At 37.4% G+C, this 18,582-nt stretch overlaps 1 protein-coding gene across 1 annotated transcript; it reads left to right on the top strand.

The window, feature by feature from the left end:
- The first annotated feature begins 1,281 nt into the window (after positions 1–1,281).
- On the top strand, positions 1,282–15,191 carry LOC148791520 (wall-associated receptor kinase 2-like). Its single transcript, XM_088888210.1, has 5 exons — positions 1,282–2,143; positions 9,718–9,879; positions 10,118–10,975; positions 11,374–11,541; positions 13,825–15,191. The coding sequence occupies exons 1-5, from the start codon at positions 1,282–1,284 to the stop codon at positions 14,994–14,996; spliced, it is 3,222 nt and encodes a 1,073-aa protein (XP_088744336.1). The 3' UTR covers positions 14,997–15,191.
- The last annotated feature ends 3,391 nt before the right edge of the window (positions 15,192–18,582 follow it).

The raw sequence follows: 18,582 nt of genomic DNA, 5'->3' as shown, positions 1-18,582 counted from the left end.
ATCTTCACAAAGTAAAAGGGAAGGTAATGGAGGCAATCAGCGGCCTTGTCGAGGCACTGAGCAGACAAGATACGGGCTCCGGTGATATAGAGAAAACGGTGAAAGAAGTCAGAACCGACTTCTATAAAGGGCCCCACGTGGACCATTTAAAGACCAAAAAATTTGTTTGAACTGCCCCTTATAAACGGTGAATACAAGTATAAATAGGGGCTCACCCCCTATGGTTATCATTGTAATTTCAAAGTTAAAAGTGGTAAATGTTGTTGTGTTAGTGTAATAATAGTTTGAATATATATAAATATTTGTAGGTAGTTTGCATTAAGTTATTTGCATAGTTGTTTCCTAGTTATGGTGTATTTGCTTCCTTCAATTTGAATGCTATTATATTGCTTCCTTTTGTGTGGTTCCACTTGTTTGTTGTGCTCTACAATGAGGGTGCCAAGGTCTTTAGATTAACTTGATGAAAGAGATGTTTAAGTGCTGTGAGTTAGAATCTAGGGAAGCCAGAGACAAGGAAGGGGCTGGAAGTAATGACTCATAAGATGATTGCGAGCGTAACACTTCCCTTGAAGAACCTGATGAAGCGTTTAAGTTCAGAGTTCGACCAAGTAGGTTGATTGATTTTTATGTGGATGCCTCAGTTAAAAGAGATTTAAAGAGATGTAGGGATGTAAGAGGAAGAGGGAGAGAAGACAGAGGGAGAGCCACTATGTAACTGTGCGTTTGATCCATTTGTTTTTTTCTATAGCTTTTGCTAGAAACGTGGGAGCTAGTGGAGGTTTCATTTTTGTTTTTGTTTTTTTTTTTTTTCTTTTTCTTCTTTTTGATTAGGAAGGGTGGTGTTGTGTTTCTTGTCTCGTTTTCTTTTGGGTCTTATCGGATGGAGGCTCCCTTTCAAGAAGTTCAGGGTGGAGGGAGATCCTCTCCCCCACCCTTTAACCCTAATGTATATCCTTCTTTTTTTATTTTCAATATTTTTTTTGTCACAAAAAAAAAGACATTATATCGAGAAAACTTCTGATCAATCAATTTGTATCAAAAACGTGGTAACCAATCATGTCTTATTTATCAAAATTCATGCATGGATTTTGGTTGATCAAAACTCAACTTAGACAAGAAATTAGATTGGAAAATGTATTTATCAAAACCAATCATGTCTTTTTTATCAAAATTCATGTCTTATTGCTTCTATGTTGAATATGCTCCACATAAAGTTATGAAAGCAAGAAATTAGATTGGAAAGTGTATTTACTATTTTCTTCATCACCTCGTCTCATAATGATGATGACAGCATTAGTGATATCGTCGGATACAAGGCCTGGCTGCCAAAGCAAATGTGGGAATGTTAGCATCCCGTACCCGTTTGGCCTAGTGGGAGATGATCCAACCTGTTTCAAAAATGATGACTTCAAGTTATTCTGCGACACTGCTGTCCTTCCTCCAAAATTGACGTTTTATGGCGATTATAAGGGAGATGACCATACCATTCTCCATATATCACTTGATGCTCATCAACTAACGACTTCCATTCTGGGAAGCGTAATATGTAACACGGGTGACAGTTATGGCATTAATTATTCTTTTCCAAACACATACAGACTCTCCAATACCAGAAACAGATTCATGGCAGTCGGTTGCGACATGTATGGCAAATTGTATGATTACGAGGGCTCTGTGTTCTATGTGGAATGTCGATCATCGTGCTTGAACGATACAAAAGTGACAGCTGGTTCATCTTGCACCGGCTATGGTTGCTGCCAGACAACCATACCAAACGATCTTAATGACTTTTATGCATTCATATGGAGCCATAACGACTTCGAATACACATGGAACATTAGTAGATGTGGGTTGGCTGTTCTTATGTCCGACGACCAGGATTCATTATTTAACTCACAAGTAGCACAGCTCTGGGAGATGAGAAACGATGTGGAACACCTTGTCAATGTCGGGATCAACACTTCCATAATTCTGGACTGGGCAATTCGAAACCAGAGTTGCGAGGGAGCAGAAAGAGATGTAGTTGTTGATTATGCCTGCGGGAGCAACACCTATTGCACTAACTCCACAAATGGCGTTGGATATCTTTGCAATTGCCTGCCAGGTTATCAAGGGAATCCCTATCTCCACGATGGATGCCGAGGTATGGTATTAAGTTCAAAGAATTTATCTTCTTTTACTTTAAAATTTAAATACAAATATTCAATATGAAAATTGAATGATAATAAATGCATTATTGTTATTGACGTACGGAAGTCGCTAATCAAAACCATTGATCTGGTAAGGGAATTCTTTGGATCGCCCATGTGCTCATGTCTTACAGTTTACTCTTGTAAGGATGTCAAATGATCGAGTTCTGTATGTATGGGTTTTGCAACCCAAACCCGATCTGAAGGCAATCCAACCCGACTTGACTACTTGGAATAGGTTTAACAAACCCGACCTGACCCATCCAAATAACAGTACCAGTGTTTTTAGCTTAAGGTTATATCTGTTTTTTTGTTCATGCTCAGTTTGGGAAGAGTAGAAATGTAAACATGTATTTCATTGTGAGCTAGCGAGCCCATAAAGTTCATGGAGATATGGGCCTAGATCTGATGTGGTGGTACAATTGTGAGCCCATAGCGCTTTTGGGTAGCCTTCATAGGTACTATTGTGAAATTGTTTGAGCCCATAGCGTTTTTGGTCAAGAACCATTTTGATCTGGCCAATTTGACCGCTGATCCATTCGACCTGATCACTTGATTACGGGTTGCACATTTAATGTATGCAAAATTTCGGAGGCCATAACTTTGCACTCCAATGTTTGATTGTGGTGATTGGGTAATTTTTTAAGATCTATGCATTCCAAGGAGCCATACACACCTTGCCCCACAATTTTTGCAAAAGAAAAAACACTTTTTTTGGCCTCAAATTTCAATTTTTAACATTTTTTATAAATAAAAAATTAAAAACCAAATTAGAAAAACATAAATTAAATATAAAAATATATATAACGTATCTAAAATATTTTTACATTATTTATTGATAAGATATACATTTATAAACATATATGTACACACACACACACATATATATGATGTAACATGGCTTGAACCAATCGACCCGACTAGTTGAACCAGTGAACCATGACTTGGAGGAAAAACGGTTTGGCCTCTAGGTCAGTTTTTAAAACATTGAACAAACCAGCCCACTAAAGAACAAGAGGCATTTGGTAGAAGAGAACGTGCCTGTATAAGTTTAACATGGCTTGTAACACCTCGTGAATGTGATTGTGCTAGTCTTCTACGCATGTTGTTGCTGGACTCGCATCTTTATAACTTGGAGTTGTACCATGAATTGAAGCATCCTTTTTTGGAAAAAACAATGTAACTAGGACTTCCATTCAGCACTATAATAGGTTGTTGGTGGCTCTTCTTTTTCCTAGCTTTCTTTTGCTTCTCCTATAGATGTGGTGGTAAGGCTAAGTGTGGTTGTCTATGTGTTTCTATTGATAGAGAGTCATGTCTTCATTAAGATCTACACCCCCTTTTATAAAGGGAGATCCCGGGGACCTGAAAGTAAGGAGCCAAAATGGATTTTACTCCTACTTGGAAAGGGGATCTTCGATTCGGTGTTGACTAACATAGGGACACTGTTAAGGGTTTGCCACGTGTCTTATGAGATCTTCCTAAGGCAAAGTTTCATTTCATCTGAGAATTCTCATACTACACGTGTGTTACTTCCCTTTATGGGTCTCCTGTAATGGCATAGTGTGGCTGGCATCAGAACTAATATGACATGTCCCTATTTGATCCTATTGGATGTCCTACTATAGTTGAATTCAGTTGATAGTATTTTCGTCCATTGTAGGATTGTGATGGTTTCGAGCTAATTGTAGGTCTGTGACGAGTTATGGACCCATTGCGGTTCCACATTGGCTTGTTTATCACCTTAGATGTTTTTGTGATTCCAATTTGGTATCTTCATCACAGTTGTAGTGAGGATAAATTACATGTACTTACATTTAGGCCCTTGCTTATTAGTAAGAGTGTTCTTATCAATAAGCATTTCTGTGATTACTGCATTTTAATATTGGCTAGAGTATTGTGATCGACACATGGGCAAAGGCTGTTTTTTGGTTCATTTTTAGTTGATCGCTGATTTTTTCTTAGGTTTTGTTGTCGTGTGTGTGCTCCCAACAACTTTGGCTATTGAAGGGGGGTTTTTGCAAAGTTTTGACTACGTCTTGAGAAAAGGGTGTTACTGTTGGGGTGTATGATTTTGGAGTTTGTTGCTGTTAAGGTTGCTTGACTTTTCATACTATTAGCCCCCTTCTTTCTTGATGGGAAACATTTTGTCGAGAGGTTGTTTTGGTCATGTTTGGTTTTTCAGCCCCCCCATGTCTTGACAAAATGCTTTTTGTCAAGAAACACTTCGAGTGCATTCATATATTGGCATTGTAGTTTACCCTATTGTATCTTGGTGAAGTGTGCAGCTTTTCTAATGTCTTGTGTGTATAATATTATTTTTGGATAAATCTATTTAAAGGATGGATTCCGTCCTCTTCTTCTTCTTATGCAATATTTTTTGGGAAGGATCTCTTCTATCATTCATGTAAGTGGTACCATGCTATTGTGGTTGTGTATATAGTGGGTCACAGTTAGTCACATGGTTATGTATGTTGGATGTATAACCATTGTCTCATATTCATTGCTAGTTGGTCACATGTTTTTGCGGGTGTGCCGGGCTTCATGTTTCTTCGTTCGGATTGGCTATTATGTGTTGTGGTAGCAGTTTTAAATTTGATGTTTGTGTGTATTGCCTTTTTCTAGGAATAATAATTTAAATGTGTAATGGCCGGTATGTCAATTGTATGCTAGCGAGTAGCTAGTAATCATTTGTTTTGGCTCCTTACGCCGCTGTTTGAGTTGTCAATGTGAATGGGACTACTATAAAGGGTACTATTCACTTCAAACTTTGTCTTCACATTCGCTTTGCTTCTGAAGTAGTTCTGTTTAGTTTTGATCTTCTTGTTTATTTTTCTTTCTTGCATGATTTGTCCATCTCCGGTATCAATGGCTCCTCACAAGCAGTAGAAGGTTGTGCAATCTAATTGCCCCTTCATTGATTTTGTAAGGGATGTGGACACTATGGAACTACTCCCCGAATACGAGTCAGTGAAGATTGTTGGTTGCTGGTCATGGGAAGGTTTTCTAACCTCCCATGCCTGAGTCCAAGGGGAAGGATGGCATGTTTGACGTGGTGGAGGTGAATGAGGTTGCATGTTTTTATGGTCATTTGAGGCACACTATTTACTTCAGTTGTTCTAAACTAAGCACTGATGCTTCTAGGTCCTTAATAAATTTCACAACATGGACTCTTTTCCTCCTAGAAAACCCCATGTACTATTGGTTGCTCCAGAGTGCCAGGTTATTAAGATTTGTGGACTATTTCTTGGACCTTTCAGATAGAGATGGGGTGGATTATATGTTTCCACTCTTGTCCCATTGGTGTTGCCGGACACATACGTTCGTAGGTGCATTCAGTGAGTTCAGTGTCACTATTGATGACATGGCTGTTCTGCTTGCATTACCGTTGGGTGGTGCCATTTCAGCCCACCATCCTCAATACGCCAAGTTCATTCCCAATATCCTGACCGATCTATATACAGAGTTGGGGAAGAGCTCAACATTTACAAGGCACAGGTAGATGAATCGACTGCCTGGGGGAAATGGCCCCTCAAAACCTAGATTGGTTTCTGGTTTGAAAGCACGGGACCAATAGATTTTAGGGCCAGAAAGACAGATAGTCAATGTCATTTCGCAACATTTATTCTCTATGTTGTGTCATGGTTTTTTTTCTTGGGAACCCTAACTGTGGCCTTAATACCATCCCGGTTCCTCTTGCGGTTGTTCCAGTTGGTGGTCATCAGCTTTCATTGGCTTCGATGTTTCTTGGATATTTATATGTCCAGATGGATGATATTATTCATTAAACCATGGACTCTAGCTATAAGTGTTTTTTATCATATGTGTTTTCCCCTTTTATGTTAATGTTCATTTGCAAGCACTTGTAGCTAAGCGTCACTCCTTAGTGATTGTCACAGTTATCTGTTATTATCGCTACGTTAGTGGGTGATAGTTATGAGGATGTGTCACTAGACATTTGTCGTGGGATGAGGTGTCTCAATGCTAAGAGAGAGAAGTGGTTTGGCATTGGTGAGATAGAGTAGAAGTTTGCTTCTCTAGAGAATTTTGTTTCTCGTCCATATGCTCAGCATGTCTGCCATGCCTTTCTACATTGGAGTGAGTGTTCCTGAGGGTAGCGATCAATAGTGTGTAGTGGATATCGATAACCCTATCATTTGGGCTGCTCAATTGTATCTTAGATCCCAGAGTGGCTAGAGAATCAACATATCTATTCTTGGCCCGATTCTGGTCTTCGTAGGTTATCTCCAAGTCTTTGGTCAATTTTTGGATCAATGTTCTATATGACAAGATTGTCAATTCTTTTACTATGGTGTGACCCCCCATTTGTCCAATTACTATCGTGGAATCTCCTATGAATTTTACTTTCTTTCCTTTGGAATCCCTTGCTATTGTTAGACCCATCACCGGTGCTTCATATTCTGTGATATTGTGGGAGTAGGGGAATTGCAATTTGAGGGAGTAGCCTGAAGTCTATCTGGTAGGCGAAGACAATATACCTCTGGTTCCTGTAGAGGAATTGGAACTACTGCCATCGAATGTTATAACCCATCCTGCCTTCTCTACTGCCACGATGAGGGGGAGGTCTTTGGGTATCTCTTCAAATATGGAGAAATCATCACTAGTAGGAAAAGCAACTAGGAGGTTTGCGACTGCTTGACACTTTATCACTCTAGTTTGGATGTATTCGATACTATACTCAATCAGCTTCATCATTCATTCGACCAATCTTCTAGAGAGTAGGGATCTATCAATGAAGTACCTGATTTATCACACTTTTATGTAGTAAAGACTAATGCTAGACACTATTGTTCCATGTGTAAGTAGATGTTCTCTGTTGGTTTCAAACTTCTACTCGCATAATAGATGGGCCACTCTACTTTTTCGTCATTCTCTTAGGCTACCAAACAGCCTATGGCTTCTAAGTTAGATGTTATGTATATCCTGAATTCTCGACCACCATTTGGATGGGAAATGGTTAGGGCTTTGGGTAGTGATCTCGACTACCAAATCATGATTCAGCCACTAGTGATAGCTACACCATCTTCTTCCATGCTTTCCCTTCTTGAGGTCGACTCCTGCTAGTGGTGGTTGTAGGTTGATTACAAGATCTTCCATGAGCTTGCTCATGATCGTCACTTCATTATTGGTGTAGGGGAATGGAGGGGGTGTTGGCAATGGGCCATTTCATCATATTTGGTTGTCATCAAGATAGTAATGCCCTTGGCTGGTTTCTCTAGTATTTCGGGGTCTATGATCGATGACATATGTCTCATTGTTAGTGTACTATAGCTCTGATGAAGCTAGCCATGATCCCAGGGTGGTGATAGTCTATGCTATTCTCTCAATGCAATTTTAGAGTTGGTCGAATGTTTCAATCTCAATGTTCTCGATCTCAATCCTACATTTTGGGTCTGCGATCGATGACATATGTCTTGTTCTTAGCATACTGTAGCCCTAATGAAGCTAGCCGTGATTCCAGGGTGGTGACAATCTATGTTGTTCTCTCAACACATTTCTAGAGCTGATTGAATGTTTCAATCTTGATATTTTCGATCCCAATCCTACATGTTGGGTGCATCCCCTGGATGCATTGCTCCACGAAGCCCATTTGTGTTGCGTGCTCTTCGAAGACCAAGTGTGTCAGTTTTTGAAATCATATGACATATGCCAATAGGTCTTCCCCAACACGTTGTTTCGTGTTGTGTAGGTCCACCATCGTCAACCTCTACTTGAGGGTGAACCACTTAGATAAGAACTTCTTGGCTAACTCATCCCATGAGTCGATGCTCCCTACTATCAGGTTGACAAACCACGAGTATGTTGGCCTAGTCAAGGATTTAGAGAATTCTCGAACCTTTAGGTCTTCATCGAAAGAGAACACTCCTAGTGCATCTTCAAACTTGTTGGTGTGTTCCTGTGAGCTCCCCTTTTGCCCATCGTATTGTGGCCACTATTGCAAAGGAACATAACCAGAGGAATATGTTCCGGCTCTCTTCCACCAAGCCTTGGGCGTACTCCCTTATCTCCATTCGATTGATGGGTGCCTCCACCGTCGCACTACTTGGTTGGACTACACAAGGTTGTTCAACAACAGAGAAGCAGGTCCTCTACGCCATGTATGGTGTGGCTGCAAGGTTGCTTTCGGATCGATGTTCTGTTGCTCCAGGGTTTAGACTCCCAAGATAGCCTACGGAGACGGGTGCAGAAGGGCTAATAGGAGTGAATGGGGAGTGTTCAATCACTATCGTTTTTTGTAGGAGTAATTGTAGGATGCCTCTCATTTCCGCTTGCATCTGTTTTGACAATCAAAACTCGTACACCTTGTTGGCCAAGATCTCAATATCAGCCTGGTCGACAGTTTCCTGGCCAGTCTATTCCTCAACTCCTGTGTTAGTGTTGTCAAGGTTGTTGGACTGTTCCTATGGGATTGGGGAAAGGTTAATTCTGTGAGCAGTTATCTCCATGATCAAGAATATAACTAGAGATTCTAATATAGATGTAGTGGTAAAGCTAAGTATGGTGGTCTCCTTGAAAGGCGAAGGGAGGCTAGGAACATGGGTAGGCTATGAGCTTCTATTGACAGAGAGTCATGTCTTCATTATGATCTGAACCCCCTTCGATAAAGGGAGATCCCGAGCTCCTGAAAGGAATGAGCCAATAAGGATTTGACTCCTATTTGGAAAGGGGATCTTTGATTCGGTGTCGACTGACAAGGGAGCACTGCTAGGGGTTTGCCATCTATCTTATGAGATCTTTCTAAGACGAAGTTTTCTTTTGTCTGAGGATTCTCATACTACATGTGTGTTACTTCCCTTAACAAGTTTGCTGTAGTGACATGGCACGGGTGGCATCAGAACTAATTTGACATGTTCCTGTTTGATCCTAATGGATGTCCTACTATTAGTGAATTTAGTTTAAATAGTGTTTTCATCCATTGCATTACTGTGATAGTTTTGAGCTCATCGCTATTCTATGGCAAGCTATAGATCCGTTGTGGGTTTGCGTCGGCTTGTGTGTCATCCTGGATGTTTTTGTGATTCCAATTTGGTATCTTCATTAAAATCACAGTGAGGATAGACAATATGTACTTATACTACTCATTAGGGTTGTTATTGATCCATAAAATCAATTTGGACATATTGGATGGACCAACAATGGATGGAACAACAAGACATATTGAATTGGATCACTCTGGAGTCCAGATTTAATCATTCAAAGTATCTATTTGATTGAATTGAACCTAGTCCAATTGTAATAAGTTTATATTGGATTGGGTTGGATTGAGCTAATATATGGTTCATTGATAGAAGTTAAAAGTATGGGTGTCAATGGACTAGGTTTGAGTTAGAATTAATCTTAATTAAAACAAATTTGAACAGATTGGACGGTCTAAACATTGAATTAAACCAATCCAAAATTGTCCAAAATAATCATTGGATTGGATTGAACCTGCACCATTTATAATGAACAGGACATGTGAAAAATAAACAGCTTGTAATTTAAAAACATTAATTTGTATGCATAGAATTGGACGGATCAAATGCGAACAGGACATGTGAAAAAGAAAGCAGAAATTACGCATGCGGGGAGAACACCAACTGCTCTATCACCAACAGCAGCCTTGGATATAGTTGCCAATGCATGCAAGGCTATCATGGGAATCCTTACCTCCCCCATGGATGCCAAGGTATGACTTTGTTTTCATTAACTTTTGATGAAGAAAGCTTCACCGAATATATTTGCTCAATGGCTTATCCCGTAATGAGTTTATGGAAATTAATATATATTTTGTTGTGTATTGCTTTTATGCTTAATTTGTTCAACTTGAATGAAAAAAGGAAATTAAAATGAGAAATGTATTCCTTGTTTCCCTAACCTCCTCTTACTACATGGAGCTGACGATGACGATGATGACAAGATAACAGCAACTTTGGCAATGCCAGATACAAGGCCTGGCTGCCAAAGCAAATGTGGGAATGTTAGCATCCCATACCCGTTTGGCCTAGTGGGAGATGATCCAACCTGTTTCAAAAATGATGACTTCAAGTTATTCTGCAACACTGCTATCCTTCCTCCAAAATTGACGTTTTATGGCGATTATAGGGGAGATGACCATACCATTCTCCATATATCACTTGATGCTCATCAACTAACGACTTCCATTCTGGGAAGCGTAAGATGTTACACGGGTGAAGATGAAGACCCGGCGGGTTATAGCATTGGATATTCTTTTCCAAACACTTACAGGCTCTCCAATACCAGAAACAGATTCATGGCAGTCGGTTGCGACACGTATGGCAAATTGGATGATTACAAGGGCTCTGTCGGCTGTTGGTCATCATGCTTGAACGATACAGAAGTGACAGCTAGTTCATCTTGCGGTGGCTTTGGTTGCTGCCAGACAACCATACCAAACGATCTTAATGACTTTTATGCATTCATATGGAGCCATAACGACTTCGCATACACATGGAGTATTAGTAGATGTGGGTTGGCTGTTCTTCTGTCCGACGACCAGGATTCATTATTTGACTCACAAGTATCACAGCTCTGGGATATAAGAAACAATGTTGAATACCTTCTTAACGTTGGGATAAGGACTTCCATAATTCTGGACTGGGCAATACTTAGAAACCAGAGTTGCGAGGAAGCACAAAGAGACGTGGCTGGGTATGCCTGTGGGAGTAACACCTATTGCACCAACTCCTCAAATGGCGCTGGATATCTTTGCAATTGCCTGCCAGGTTATCAAGGGAATCCCTATCTCCCCGATGGATGCCAAGGTATGGTATTAATTAAGTTCAAAGAATAATTAATCTTCTTTTACTTTAAAATTCAAATACAAATATTAAAATTATGAAAGTAGCATGATAAATGCCTTGCTGTTTTGTGTCACATGGAACGGGTTCTATACGGGTTTTGTTCGACCTAAACCCGATCCTATGCGCAATAACACGACTTGACTAGTTGGAATAGGTTCACCAAACCCGACCTGACCCATCCAAATAATAATATATACCAGCATTCTCTCGTATTCCTGTAGGTTAGTCTTAACCCGAAAGTTAATAACAATTACCCGAACAAGATCCCATAGTCGTGTTAATAACAATTAGCAATCTGAATTTTCAGTATCTCCTAATAAGAAAAATAGTATTTAAAAGCATTATTTTTGGGTACGTAGTGGTAGACGGGTCAATTGCTGCCAAGAGCAAGACATGTGAGAAGGCATCCATCAACTATGCATGCGGGAAGAACACCGACTGCTCCAACTCTACCAACAATCGTGGATACATCTGTCATTGTATGGAAGGTTATCATGGGAATCCTTATCTCTCCAACGGATGCCAAGGTATGTTGTCATTTATAACAATTCCAATGGATGCAAAGGTATGTGGTCATTTATAACAATTCCCTGTAAGAGAAATGTAGTACAATTGGAGTAATTAGACTTGCTCTTGATTACACCATCTGATACTACAAGAAATAGAGGGGCCATATATTCAGTTTAAACTGCCAGCTGTCGATATCTGAAAAACTTCTAATCAGTTAATTGGAATCGTAAATTTAATTTTTCCTATATCATATCTTTTTCTATATCATAGCTAATTAGGTGTTATTTATTGGTCAAAACTTTTTCTATATCATATCTTTTCGTTTCCACTTAGACAAATTTAATTTTTTCATTTTGTAAAAAATACATACTCAACAGTTAAGTTTTGATCTCCATCCTTATCCACCTCTCTTCATGGAAAATGGAAAATTCAGGGCCATTCAAACCGGTAACCGGACCCCTAACCGGTTCGGTTTTAAAAACTAAGGCTTTAACCGTGTTACTTTACCTTGTCTCATAACAACTTGTGATGATGACAATTGCAACAGTCTTTCCAACATCTCCAGAGACAAAGCTAGGTTGTCAAAGCAAATGCGGGAATGTTAGCATTCCATACCCGTTTGGCCTCGTTGGAGACGATCCAACCTGTTACAGAGATGAATTGAAATTGTTTTGCAACACAGCCGCTGACCCTCCGAAACTGATGATGTATGGCCCTGATTATGCTGAATATGGTGATGAGATTGTTTTAAACATATCACTGCAAGGTGAATTAACTTTCTCCTATTGGGCTGCTGTCGAATGTGATATGGGGGAGAAAACATACCGCTCCGAGACCAGAATTCCGAAGGCATATAGATTCTCCAACTCCCGGAACAAACTTACGGCTATTGGTTGTAACACACATGGCGTCCTAGAGTCGTCCGCCGAATGCGTTTCATTTTGTGGCTATGACACAGAGGTGACAAATGTACATTGTAATGGCACCGGATGCTGCCAGAAGGAGATACCTGAGGATCTTGATTCATTTGATATATCAGTTGACATTTACAAGAATGAATCTACAACAGCCTACACTTGGAATATGAGCAAATGCAGCATGGCCTTTCTGTCTGACAAAGACTGGTTTAACTCAAGTGCTTCTAATATATGGAATTCAAGAAATGAATTGGACTACCTTGTAAACGTTGGGTTCAGAACTCCAATAGTACTTGACTGGGCAATTCGAAGCAATACTTCTTGCGAGGAAGCACTACAAGTGACCAGCACCGACTATGCTTGCGGGGACAACACCAATTGCATAACCTCCACAAATGGTCCGGGTTATCTTTGCCAGTGTAAGCAAGGTTTTCAAGGGAATCCTTATCTCCCCAACGGCTGCCAAGGTACGGATTCATTATATTCTTTTTTTATTCGTCAGTATTTATATTTAGATATAGAGACAAGTTACAACCTTAGGATCAATTGTCGGGTCGGATTTCAGCTTGGCTTAGGCTTGAACTACCACTGGCCTAGCCCAAAATTACATACACGAATCATAAATTTAAGTCATCAAATGTGATATTATTTCCATTAGTTTCTAATGATCTGAACTAGAATCGAATATTTGCCCTTTGATAAAATTATGTCACACGTCCCACAAATGTACCAAAATTTGTGGTTTGAGAAAGCCATTGCAATAATGACTCATTTCTTCTAACTTCTGATATTTTCTGATTTGTTGTAAAATTTACAACACTTAAATATTTGAGCTAATGCTTTGTTTATTATCGTTCTTTTGCCAGATGTAAACGATTGTGATGATCCAAAAGGAAATCCTTGCATAGGATCTTGCATTAATACAATTGGATCATACAATTGCCCATGTCCAAAGGGTACGCATGGTGATGGTAGGAAAGATGGGCAAGGTTGCAAGAAAGCTTTCCCTGTAATTAAGGTCATCCTAGGTAATGCTCTTGTCCTTATGCAATTTTCTGCAGGCATGCAGTAGCAAATTTCTCGCTTCTGTAGTTACAATTTGAACTTTGAACAAACAACACCACCTCAAGTTCAGTTAACATGAACAATGGATTTCTCAATATTGATATCCAGCTAATCCCTACTATATACAGACCATAAAACAATCACCCCACCCCAGAAGCTAAACACAAAAACCCAAGAACAATGGATTAGTTTTTCTTTTCATAAAAAAGGTCATTTTATTAGTCAACTTATGAGATGTTGTTCCTTGAGAAAATTACAACATATATAACAGTGGTTATTCAGTCATTAACTAATGATTGATATATATATTCTATGCAGGTATAAGCTTTGGCATCTTCTTGTTACTCATCTGTATTTCTTGGCTGTACTTGATCATAAGGAAAAGAAAGCTCATGAGATTGAAAGAGAAATACTTTGAGCAAAATGGTGGCTTCCTTTTACAACAACAATTATCTAATGGAGGTTCAAATCTCTTAAAAATCTTCTCAACCGAAGAGTTAAAGTTGGCAACCAATAATTATAATGAAGAGTGCGTCATAGGCCAAGGTGGACAAGGTACGGTTTACAAAGGCATTTTACCTAATCATCAAGCTGTTGCCATTAAAATGTCTAGAATAATGGATGCTAGTCAAATGGAGCAATTCATAAATGAGGTTGTCATTTTAACTCAAATTAATCACCGCAACGTGGTAAAACTCTTGTGGTGTTGTTTAGAGACTGAAGTACCTTTGTTGGTTTATGAATATATCTCCAATGGAACCCTTTTTCACCATATTCATCAAAACAATGGCATTTTGCTTTCGTGGGAAGATCGATTGAGGATTGCAACAGAAACAGCTAGCGCATTTGCCTATCTTCACTCCAAAGTCTCTATACCAATTATTCATAGGGACATCAAATCCTCAAATATATTATTAGATGAAAAATATATTGCAAAAATTTCTGATTTTGGAGTTTCCAAGTTACTTCCTACGGATCAATCTCAAATAACCACATTGGTTCAAGGGACATTGGGATATTTGGACCCAGAATATTTCCACACAAGTCAATTGACAGAGAAAAGTGATGTTTATAGCTTTGGAGTGGTTCTTGTAGAGCTCTTAACAGGTAAAAAACCTCTTTCTTTTGAAAGACCACAAGAACAAAGAAACTTGGCTACATATTTCATTTCATCAATGAATGAAAATCGTCTTTTCGAACTAATTGAAGATCGACTTGTGGATGAGAAAAATGTTGAGGAACTTTGTGTAGTTGCTAAGGTTGCAAAAAGATGCCTCAGTCTAAAAGGTGAAGAAAGGCCCACAAAGGAAGAAGTTGCAATGGAGCTACAAAACTTGAAAAGGATGAGAAAACAACCATGGGTTCAACCGATAGAAGAAGAGAGTGTGAGCTTATTATCTGAACCTTCAGAATTCTATCATGTTGGTGATACATCTGAGCAGTCTTCTTTGCAAAGAGATACGATATTGTCTATGAATTTCCCTCGTTGAGCAATAATGTAGGACATCCCTTAGGTCTAATGTTCTTTTCCTATCATTATAGCAATATTGAAATAAGGATTTGATCATCTCCATTAAACTATTTATATATTTTATTAGTAGATTTCCATCATCTTATGTATGAGATCCAGTGAATGTAAAAAAGCACATTGAAAATAATGCTTTACTTTCTTCTATGAAAAATAAGATTTCATTTCATGTTGTACCAAGTATAAAATCTTAGGAAGCTGATTACAAGAGAATTCTTTCATGTTTGAGTATCTAGAAGCAAACACTTTTTGCAAGAAAATGCAGTAAAGCTTACTTTTGTATATAATCCACTCTCTAATGACAAAATGATCCATTGTTTGGTACAATATGGTTAAATTATAAGTTGACAAGTATGAGAACATGGATTCAACCAGCCATACTTTGCATGACACATAATAAGATGTTCCCCTTTCCTTCTATTATTGGTTTTCGTTTTCTCTTTCATTTGTTTCTCCTCAATGTTGGATGTGAGGGGATAATGTTAGAGAACAAAAACATATTGGGGACCATGTCTAACTGCGAAGTTGTTAAAAATGAGTTGGTTTTAGCTTTTAAGCTATTTTCTTAAAACTAAAGTTATTATATGGTTAACGGTTTGGGCGGGTAGACGGAATTAGGTGAATCCATTTAACTTTATTTAAATAGGCCATTAATGAATTGATGAATTAGATAGGTTATATTGCAACTCAACCCAAACCCAAACCAACCCAATTGTCGCCCCTACGTTAATCACCATAGTAGAGGAGGATTAGGTAATGGTGCTGAGCTACCAGAATTAGAGGTGGTTGATCAAGTGTAAAAAACTGGGGGTTTATTTTTAACAAAGTCGAGCATGAAGCCATGCATTCGTCAAGCACAGCCCAAAAGCAAAAGGGTTCAAGTTGCTAGGCGTGTTACTTTTTGTTAGCTAGCTAGGGTGATGTAAGGTGCCCTTACGATGAATGGTTGTATGGATGGAGTTGTTGTTGTTGAGGGGCGGGATCTGTTATTTGGGTAGTTCGCTTGTGTTTTGAGTGCTTTTTGGACCCGGTGAGATCAGTACTTCTGTACCTTGGGCTGATGTATCTTGTATACTGTACATCTATTCTTTTTTGTTTTGGTAAAATTTTATTTTACCTTAAAAAATATAATAAATATTATTTACATTATAGTTCAATTAAACTCTTAATTTGGATCTAAATTTATAAAGAGGTATGTTAAACTTTGAGATTTGAGATCAATTTTTAGAATTCAAAAATGTGTTCAGATGTTCAAATGGAGAACCAAAGTAACCTTCGAAAACCAAAAACACCAAGTTCAAATGTGATCAACTCAGTGAACTGAACCCAATCTTAATTATCACTGTTTTACGAAAAGAATGTAAAAACACCATGTAGCCAACTTATGCCGAAACCTATACCATTGTTTTCTCTTCAAAACTTTCCACTTAAAATAATATAATTCTAGCAAGGACCTGTGGGATTCATGGGATTTGTCAAGGGAAAGTGTAACAACAAGCATCAATAACCATTACAAGGAAGGAATGCAATATTGTTTTAAATAATTCATCTTTATTTTACTAATTTGTTACAAAAATAGTTTAGTAATTTGTGTTAATTATATTAATAATTTTTAAGAAAAATAGTTAGCTACTACTAATTATTTAATAAAATAATTAATTTTTCATATTATCAGTTCATGTTTTATTTTATTTACTATACTATATTAATGATTAAATTTTACAATTTTTTGTAAATGTTACTTAAATATTAGTAAATATATAAAATTTGGTTGTAGTCATAATTAAATTAATCTATATATTACCATTTTTAGTCATAATTAAATTAATCCAAGCCTGAGCTCAAGTTTTAAGACTTTGGGTTGGGCTTTGGTTGATCCTCGACTTGACCCTTCCCCTAACTTGCACCCCTAAGAGCAATGTGACATTTGTAATTAGACTGAACCAAACCGAGTACAATCCAAGCATGCATTATTTTTGGGTTTTCTTACTATTTAGATAAAAATTATTAAGATTGAAGCTGAATGGCTATGGGGATGGGCTACCCACATTGTATAGCCTAATGAACCAAAAAAACATAAAAGATCTCAGGCCAAATCATTATAGTGTAGTAATAGTTTTTAAGGTTTCCTAGCCCAGCCTAGCCCACACCCCCAAGCATAATAATGTTTGTTTAGGCTTGGGATAGGTACCGGATTGCCTATGTTAACTAAGCTATGATTCTTTTACAAATTAAAATTTCTACGTAATTTTAGTTTATTATAAAAAATATATAAAATTTCTGATCTATATATTTATATGAAACTTGTTATCTAAATATATATGTATATAACTAAGGTTCAAAATATTGATACATATCAGGCTATATCGACTGATACGTATCGTATCGAGGTTGGGTCGACAAGTGGTTCAGAAGATAGATTGCCCTTAAACCAGCCCCTATGAACCATATTTGAAAAAAAAATAAAATAACAAAAAAAAGAGTACCGATACAGTGTATACACACTATCGACATATCACCCTGTATCAATATTTTGAACCTCATATATAACTTCCAGGTTGAGCTTAGTGGTTGCTTAGCTTGGACCTACCTAGTAGGGCCATTAATAGACTCCAAAAGTCTGATACCTGATTTGACTCTAAATCTGAAAATCCTGGATTTGGATGTTAGAACTAGTATGTAATTAATAATTGGATCAAATGTGGATTTAACATCATTCGGTCTGCCTAAAATCCAAGTTCAATAAAAATTATTATTTTATGTATATATGTAGTATAATTATGTATACATAAAGATATTATGTACAATTATATAAATTAATAATTGATAAATTTAATATTTTATATTTATATACATTTATTATACATATACACTTTAAAATAATTAACATTTTAAAATTTTTTTTTGTCATTTTAAACACAATAAAATGGTTGTAGATTAAATTTGCATTTGATCCCAAATCTAACATAATAATTAGATGTAGATGTGGAGATGGAGATTTCATAATTGAATGTGGATGTGGGTCCACTAGGATCCGATCTGAATTTGTTCAATTTAAAACACTACTACCTACAATATTTGTGGGCTAGGTGGAAATCTATGCTAGACCTAGCTCAGAAGAAAATAATTGCTTGAGCATAAAAATTTATAGGTCTAGCTAGGTTAGGCTAAATTATAAACTATTATCCCTTAGTAGAAGGAGCCTTATGATATTTCTAATCGTGCCATTATTAGATTTATTTTTTAATTAAATTTTAAAATTTTTATTTGGAATGCAAATGGTTTGTTTTATTACTTTTAATAAATTTTATAGTTATTATTTTATTATTACTATTATTATTATTATTATTACTTATCCTATTATTTTTACTTTTCCCCTTTTCTTTTTTAATTTTAACAAAATTATACATTTAGCTTCAAAAAAATTATTTTTAATTGTCTTATTAATATTAATTATTTTAAATATAATTCAACGCACTTGAATTTTTAATTTGTGTACTGATTTTTATTAATTTCTTAATTTTTAATAGTTCCTAGATAAAAGCTTA

This window comes from Nelumbo nucifera, chromosome 5 (assembly GCF_055504915.1).
Source record: "Nelumbo nucifera cultivar China Antique chromosome 5, China Antique-T2T, whole genome shotgun sequence".
NCBI classification, from domain to species: domain Eukaryota; kingdom Viridiplantae; phylum Streptophyta; class Magnoliopsida; order Proteales; family Nelumbonaceae; genus Nelumbo; species Nelumbo nucifera.
Note: the sequence above shows the minus strand (reverse complement) of the source record. Positions and strands in the feature narration are given on the sequence as shown.

Excerpts from the sequence above, each read along its gene's own strand:
- LOC148791520 (XM_088888210.1), top strand. The coding sequence starts at position 1,282 with ATGATGACAGCATTAGTGATATCGTCGGATACAAGGCCTGGCTGCCAA. Across the intron at positions 2,144-9,717 it reads TCTCCACGATGGATGCCGAG|AATTGGACGGATCAAATGCG; the intron begins GTATGGTATTAA and ends TTGTATGCATAG. Across the intron at positions 10,976-11,373 it reads TCTCCCCGATGGATGCCAAG|TGGTAGACGGGTCAATTGCT; the intron begins GTATGGTATTAA and ends TTGGGTACGTAG.